Here is an 8,797-nt window from a genome sequence, read left to right as displayed (position 1 = left end):
GCTTGGCACACCAGCACCTGGTCTCATGCCCAGATATGCCCCTTTCTTGTGCTTAAGCACAAACCAGCATTCTAAAGTAAAGCATGTAGATTTCGGAATGGAATATCTCAAGAAGACTTGTTTATTGAATTTTAGTATTACACGTAAAAGAGAAACAACCTTTAATCATTGCATGAGGAGATTCAAGGAGCAAGTGCCTCGATAATGTCACCATATGGAACAATAAAGAAAGCTTAATGACTTTAAAAGAATTGAATTTAGGAAATATGATTGACTCAAATGATCAAAAGTTACCATGGGTACCTAATGAAGTTCATGAGAAAACAATGATTTGAATTGGTTCGGGCTGATCAAACGAGCCACTGCAAAATGAGTATTGAGAGATAGGCTCGAGGCAAGTATTGTCATTTCTCTGGATTAGTACTCAGGAGTACCAGGTAGGTGTAAAGCTTGATTTGCGTCTATTCTGGAAAGTTATGTGGTCCATGAATTTTTACCTAGTTATGTCTTCTACAGTTTTTTGAACTCGAGCAAGTAAGTGTGAAGGGTGTTTTGCACCTGGTACCCTAAGGCCAACTACCTGGGTGCTACCGACTAGAAAGCTCGTTATAAGGATTCCGTAGAAAGCCCAATAGACATAACATTGTACATGATAGAGCTATACAATATCACTAAAGCTGTGAGGCTCCATGGTATCCTGTGGGATGGTGAGGTATTTCCCTTGCATGGTGAAGGTTGACCTAAGAAAAAGCAAACAAAGAGTTTAAAAGCCAAATGGCCACAAATTCAGAGGAAGGAATGCAAAAGCAAAAGTGAAAGAGAAAAATGAGTGCCTGCTTGAAAGACTGCAATTGTTCGCAATCTAAAATTCTCTCGTGGACAACAAGAAATGCCTTGTGGTGTGAAAGTAATTGAATCAATAATCACTCCTTTATGAGATTCTTTATGAAGATGAGAATACACCATCCAAAATTTCATAAAATGATAATGAAGGGATCTTTATTCTATGAACCTCAAGAGGCTTTAATTAGAGTGAGTTTTTTAGTCCTTTCAAAATATGAAAAGATCAAAGCAAGTCCTTGAAAGGATATCAATATCGCAATGAACACGACTTACTCAAAATGTTGGATTTTGCATAAGCTCCTGCCGCTTTCAAAACTTATCCACCATAGGCACACAATATCACAATGAACATCGAGTTCACAACTGGGCATCTTGTTATTACGATCCTGTACTTTCACAATGTTCACCTAGTTCACACTACTGGAGCATTTTTTTTATCATGGATTTTCACAATGTCTACTTAGTTCTCAAGCTCAAGTATTTTTTGTTACAATGTTTGGAGCAACATATTCTCTCATCTTTCAATTTGAAATATTTTATTCTCACAACGTCAAGTTCAATCAAATTTCTAAATGATCGCCTAGTATTCACACTGGGGCATCTTTATCCTTTTAAAGAAGATTTTTCTTAGATCATTTGTAAAATGATTTTCAAGAGATGAGATCTTTTCCATACACTGGGGCATTTGTTTTTAAATTTGGTGTGTCTTACCTTTGCCACTAACTATGGCTTAACACCAAGGGGGCATATGTGAACACCCCAATTTTTTTATTTTTAAAATGACCATTTTATCCCTCTTAATAGAAGTTTTTTGTATTGATTTTCTCCAATTAATTCAATTACATATGCCAAGGATCACACTGACACGAACTTCATCATCCAAATGTTCAGCAGTTGCAACCAGATTACACAGCCCGCTATTGGACAAAAAATGAAAATTTTGCCCTTGATTGCCCTCATTTTGCCCAAATTTGATTCAACCTTCATGAAAATGCTCTAGAACCTCTGAGAATTATGTTCTACCATTTTAACTATGAATATTCTCACATTTACAAACCACCAAGAGCTTCCCCAACACATTTTTCAATTCACATTTGGTCAAATTTAGCTCAAATGACCCATTTTTGCCATTGTTCAGTAACTTCTTCACACTCGATTATCCGTTGATCTTAGAAACATTATGTTCAATGTCAGCAAAATATGTTAAGTGAAACCTTCAATTTCTAATGCCAAATTTCCATCATACATCCCCTTTCCCAACATGTCAATTGAAATGATCTCATTAGATCTTGATTGGCATAATTCTCAGTGCTGACATATTGTTAGCACCCATGGAGCTCACATTAAAGTTTTCTCAATGCTAGGAGAGTGTTGTCAAAGTTATTTTCTACTAATTCTTCCTAATTTGTGATCTTGAGAGTTATCCTAACACCAAAGTCATTCCTCTCCTCCATTTTGAGTGTCTTCTGAAATTCTCTTGATCTTGGGTTAGTTAGATTGTTCCAACCTAATAACAAGTTCTTTAGTTTCATAATTGACTGTCTTTAGCTCAATTTGGATTAAGTCATCAAGAATCTAGTTCATTTCTCACTTCTACTCACTTCTCGTACATGTCTAGAGCTCTTAGTGATAGCTCAAACTTGCCTGGGTGCCGCCCGACAGTATGGACAAATGGGCAGCGCCACTCGACAACCTGGGCACCGCTGTCGATGGCGAAGCTCCTCCTTCCTCCTTTCCCTTCATTGCACCACCCATTCAAAAGAATAATAGAATAAAAAGTAAAAAAAAAAACAAAGGTAAAAGGGAAATCAAATAAGAGTTTTCCATCAGAAAGATGAAAAGCTCATGGAGGACCCTCATTTGATCTCTATATCACTAGAACCTTGGTTGGATGACTATATATATACATGTATATATATATATATTTATTTATTTATTTATTTATTTGAAAGTGGATAAAACCAAACCACAAACCACTTAGGTAAAAGACAAAAATCAGGCCTATTAAAATTAATTAATAAAATATTTTTTGCAATATAACGTATAGATATTTCTTAAGAGTGATTTGATGAGAAACATATATTAAGTTAGTTATTTTTTTATTTAAATAATATTTCCTTTAATAGTTAAAAGGATGAACACTCTTATAACATCAAAATTTTGATTGTATAAAAATCAATTATTTCTACAAAAAATGGCTTGAACTAAAGCATGATTTGTATTAAATTACTGTTCTTAAGCACATTATAAGGTTCACATTTTGTTTAACATATTTTTTTTACATGAATTTGAGAGGTTTCATTTTTATCCCTTTCTCAGGCGGTTTGGTATCCACCAATCATTATATATATATATATATATACATTTATTGTATTAAATTTGTAGTTGACGTGCTCCTTTATCTCCCCCACTATTTTATATATATATATATATATAAACCCATAATTATAAGGACCAATGGCTTTTTCGGTAGCTAACATATAAGTACTTGTGGCTGTTGTAAATAACAGCCATAGCCAAGGCCCAAAACCATGGCCGATGTTTGCAACAGCCATAGTCTAAATCATGGCAAAAGATCAATAGCCACAATGCTATTACCTCTGCCACTTTGGTTAACAGTCATAACAAAGACCATGGTTGAAACCAAAATACTTTTGCTAGAAGCCAACAACAATGAATGTTAAGAAGATCCATTAATTCAAAAAAGGGATTGATGACGGTAATACTACCATTGATAACACAAACAATATATGTAAACCTTCTGATGTAACGTGTCTTGACATGAGAGAGACGCACAACCCTTTGTACTCAACATAATTACATTCTAAAGAAAACTCTCAACACAATTTCATCTATGAAGAGAGAACTATAGAGGACGTAGGTGTAGTGTTGCGCCGAACCTCTATAAACACTTGTGTGCTCACGTGCTTGTCTCGCTTTTTGGTGTTTTGATAGGGACGAGAGTGGCAACATGTTTTTGGTGTTGGGAGGATGATGGGGAGTGGGCGAAGGGAATGATGTGGAAACGGTGGAAGACTTCAACTTGCAAAAACGATTTTGCATTTTCTATCTGTCCAGCGACGACATTAACGTGCCCCCGCTTTTCACCAAACTCTTCGGCAGCCTTTGGATGGCCTTCGGTGAAGGTTTGATCTAATTTTAGTGAGTATTTTTGTCTATCTCTCATGTATTTATCTCTTCAACGCCTTCGGTTAAACTGTTGATGTCTATCAACAAGAATAGTAGATTGGTTGGTAGTTATTCTTGCTGGTTTTTCAAGATGTCACATGCTTTATGGTTCATCTACATTGCATTAGACATCTAAATTTGATATTATATTGCATGAAATTTATTTTAAGGAACAAAACTTGTCGACTTGATTTCATCAGTTATTGCGTACCTGCTCATTTTATTGGGTATCTTGTGTGTTAAAACTCTTTTATTTCTCATTTTACAGGTTTTATGAATTGAGGGCCAAGATTTTCTTTCTTTCATACAAGCATAAGAGTTAACAAGCGAAAAAAACTTTGGACCTTTGGTTTTTAAGTTTTCATGAAATCTTATTGTACTTTGAACAAACATATTTATCATTGTTTTTATTTTTTTCAAGTTGGAAACCATACTTCTATAATTAGTTTCAATTTATAGAAAACTATGCATAAGTAGTTTTTTCATATAATTTAGTTTCCCAAATCATTTAGACCTTTTTATTTTTCATTTTTTTAATAATATTATATATTTCAAAATTTTGGACCTGATGGTTATGCGCCACATCACCACATTGCACGTCGTGTAGCCTCACAGGCCTAACGAATCGCTTCCCACCAACGCACTTAATAACATTGTCCAAAACTAACCAAGTGAACAAAGAGTCACCAGTCGCAAAAGGTTGGGACATAGGCCAATGCAACATTAACACAACTTCATTAGAAGTCGAGGTGAAGTCTCTGAGAGGGGCTGGCCAGTGGACACAGCAGACAAAAAAGTACCGAGTATACTGGAGGGATCAGGGATGAGACAAAGGGAGAGTGGAACTTACAATGGTCCCACACATACAAGAGACCGAGGATTGTGAAGGCGACATTTAATAGTGGGCAACGAAGTCATAGAAGACCACAAGGGGCCGTGGTTTAAGATCAGGGACAAACCTAGCTGGGGCAGCCTAGACAGAAAGTTACAGTGTAGGATAACAGTGATTGCATTCATGGTGATGCCTAAAAATTCTGTAAAAACAGTGAGAACACCACAAGTTGCTAGGATAGGCAAGGTGTGATGAGGTCCTCTGAAAATGCCACTGAAAGACGACATCTGGCGAGGCCAAGCTAATGAATTAGTACTGCCAAACTATGAACGATTGAGCCTGAAGAAGAGTGCATCTAAGGATCGCAATGCCTTTGCCGAGGAAAACCTCACTATGAATGGAGTACACAAACATACGAGCATCTGCTAAGTCACAAAAGAAATAGCCATTGCTGCATTGAGGAAGCTTGAAAGAGTTGTGAAAACCACCAAAGAAAGTTTGAAAGGAACAAATAGGGATGTTGGGATGTTGAAGTCTGAAGCCAAGAGCCAAGCATTAACATTGACCACCATATTCGTTTCGTAGGTAGCATATGTTTGGTGGGAATGGCAAGGAACATATTCCAGAAGCGATCATGCAAAAGGGCAAAATCACCAGGAGTGGCGAGGCCGACTCATGGTGCCAAAGAGAGAGCTCATGTATGTGTGTGTGTGTGTGTGTGTGAGTATGCATTCAACATTGCAAATCCAACAATGTGTTGGACAATAGAGTACAAAACCGGTACATTACACAAAGAAACAAAAAACCAAAATCAATGAAAGTCGAGGCCAGACTTGCACGACCTGTGCAAGGCAATACAAAAACACCAACATGAACTATGAAAGATACCTAGGGATGCATCTCTACAACATATATGACTTTTAGTAAACCAGACGACCCTCACCTATGAAAGGAACCCATGTCAACACTCGACATTCAAAAAAATGACGCGCTATTTACGAATTCTTCTAGACGGAGGAGAGCAAGTGGTGTGTTGCCTCTTCTTGGCCTTCCCCTGCTTGACAGGCTTACCAATCCCTGGGGCTTCCCCTGCTTGACCGGCTTACCAATCCCTGGGGCCATACTATAAAGCATGTAAGCAAATCCTCTTCAATGCCACGCACCCCTGGAGCAGGGAGATCCACCTTAAGCAACCGGAAAACCTTATCAATGGTGTGCTGCAAAGGGAACTCGAGTTGTGTGTGTGTGTTAGATAAAGAGAGAGAGAGAGAGAGAGAGAGAGAGAGAGAGAAGCCGATAAAATGATAATGTATAACAAAATTTGAGGACAAGAAATCTCCTAGATATAAGAACAAATCGCAAAAACAAAATAAAAAGAACAAAATATACAAGTCAGCAGCATAATAAGCAACTGTGCTGCCTGCAAACAGAAACCCACAAAGACAGGATGTGAGCAAAGAGGAGGAATGAGGAGGAGAGGATCCCTGATGACTCTCATTCCAAGGGGATGTAACACAAGAACTTTAAGAGGTCATTCATGCTAGTACTACTCATGTTCAAGCACACTAATTAACACCACGGTGTGGAGTTATGATAAGATCCAATGACGGTGTTAGTGCTGGTTCACAAAGGCCACTTAACCACACAAATTAAAAGATTTCTTATACTTCGAGGGAGAATGGTATGCATGTCAATTGTTTTTCACCAATTTTCAAGGCAAAAATAAAGGGTTCCCCCTTGTAAACGAGCAAGCTCCTGGGGCTGGAGGGCCCCATTTAGCTCCTTATTTAATACAATGAGAAAAAATTACAGAAATTCCACTTCCCTTTCAACTTTAATGCAATGAAAACAGGAAAACCGATTAAGACAATGGAATAGACATTAGACTACAAGGAAACATAAGAAAACAGAAAAAGTTTCCCAAAAGTCTGTAGCAACCCGTGAAGGTTTTGACAGGTATGTGACTGACATAGCTAACAGCTTAACAGCATGCGGCTCAACGGGACACTCGATCTCATAAAACGCCAGCACCATACTTCACATGCCTGGTCCTTGTCGCAAGCGCCTCTTGTGAAAAAAAGAAAAAATGGCATCACTATATTCACGGGTTACAAAATAAAATATTAAAAAAAGTCATTGCATCCATAAAAGAAGCTCTTGTGCGACAGTACAGCTCATAGCTAATCATGAAGCTCTACTCTGTTAGCATCCTTGCAGCCATTCTCGTCACAGCGGCAGGTGATAATGAAGGAAGACTCACATCCAGAAGCATTACAGTCATTGGCAGCGTGTTCTGCGACTCCTGCTTGCAGAAAACCTTCTCTAAGCACAGCTACTTCTTACAAGGTAGGCGTTCAAACCTCCAGCGAAACACTTGATGACCATTTTGTTGTAATATCAACTTAATATTCGTAGAAATGTGGATTGTAGGTGTGGATGTCCATATAGAATGCAGTATAAAAGTGGGATTACAATCAACGAAGAGTTTAGCATACTCTGTGACGACAAAAACAAACAGGTATGGTGCTTACAGATTCAAGCTCCCCTTTGTGGACGGGTATGACTGCAGAAATGGCTATCGGAAGGAATCCTTTTGTAAGGCCACCCTCGGAAAGAGTCCTCCTGCTGCCTGCAGTGTTCAAGGTATTAACACAACAAGAGAGATGTACATCAGGTCCAGGCAAGGCAATTCTTGCATCCTTTGCGTGAAACCTTTGAATTACAGACCGCCCACGGTTGACCTCTCCATCTGTGGAAATGAAAGGCTGGAGTCTGTAAACAATTCGAAGTTCCTGTGGCCGAATCCATGGTTCCCACCGTTTACTTTCCCTTTCCCACCTCTACCACCAATGCCTCAACTGCCTCCTTTTCCCTTCCTCCCTCCTTTTCCTCCTTTTCCACCTCTGCCTTTTACAAGGCCCCCAACTTTGCCATTCCCATTCCCCTTTTCGCCGCCGACACCCTCATGGCCACATCTTCCTCCGATTCCATCACTATTTCCACCACCTCCACCTCCTCCTTTCTCGTTAGGCGAGCCACCATCTTGGTTCCCTTTTTGGCGTCCTCCATCCCCACCTCCTCTCCAGGTTCAACATCAGCCATAGGGAGAGTTCCTGTGTGTGCGTGTGCTTAAGACAAGCATCGTTTTTCTAGCATTTGGTACAACACTCGGAGTCTACTTAATAACAGTGAAATTAGTTGCTATTTCCGGGCAAGCTTATGATGATAAAGAATTCTGGCAAAGGCAACAACGATGTAAATTCTTACCAGCCAACATGTAAATGAATATTTTCATATTTACTCTGCGTGTGCGCGTGAGAGAGAGAGTACTGTAAGTTTCAACAGGCAAGGATCGTTATCTAGAACGTTAGAGCGCAATGGGGGATGTAAATTTTAGAGGCAAGCTCATTTTTTACAGGCAAGCTCATGTGGGAAGGAAATTGGCAATGGGCGATGTAAATTTTATGAGTCACATCTAAATGCAATCTCTCATACGTTCTCTTCTGTGTGCGCGCACGTTTGCTCCAGTGGGCTTCTGATCGGTGGAACGGCATACTGAAAGGCCTCCGATCCCTATCCAGTGATTTTAGAACAATAGAATTCAATTGCAAGTGGGGGTGAAGAGGGAAATGGAAAGTGTTAAAACTCAAAGAGAAACTAAGGAGAAAGTGACTCAAAGGAAAACAACGATTTGAACGTGGTTCAGCTTTATGCTTACATCCACGTCTCTGCAATTTCTCTCAATGAATTTGAAAGATGCAGGTTCCACTATTTATTTATGTGGTATTACATTTGGGTAGATATGGTTGCCTACAGAATTGCTGATTTTTAGCATTTGATATGACAAGCATATTTTTTTCTTTCCTTATCATGTCCATCACTAATTTTGTCAGGTATATCACGAGAGATTTGATCGTGATTTTCATTTATCTT

At 38.8% G+C, this 8,797-nt stretch overlaps 1 protein-coding gene across 1 annotated transcript; it reads left to right on the top strand.

The window, feature by feature from the left end:
* The first annotated feature begins 6,902 nt into the window (after positions 1–6,902).
* Positions 6,903–8,164, top strand: LOC116248523 (proline-rich protein 4-like). The gene is made up of 2 exons (XM_031621369.2): positions 6,903–7,210; positions 7,295–8,164. Exons 1-2 carry the CDS (start codon positions 7,051–7,053, stop codon positions 7,966–7,968), a joined length of 834 nt encoding a protein of 277 aa, XP_031477229.1. The 5' UTR covers positions 6,903–7,050; the 3' UTR covers positions 7,969–8,164.
* Positions 8,165–8,797: the final 633 nt, after the last annotated feature.

The sequence above is a fragment of the Nymphaea colorata genome, chromosome 2, assembly GCF_008831285.2.
Source record: "Nymphaea colorata isolate Beijing-Zhang1983 chromosome 2, ASM883128v2, whole genome shotgun sequence".
NCBI lineage: Eukaryota > Viridiplantae > Streptophyta > Magnoliopsida > Nymphaeales > Nymphaeaceae > Nymphaea > Nymphaea colorata.
Note: the sequence above shows the minus strand (reverse complement) of the source record. Positions and strands in the feature narration are given on the sequence as shown.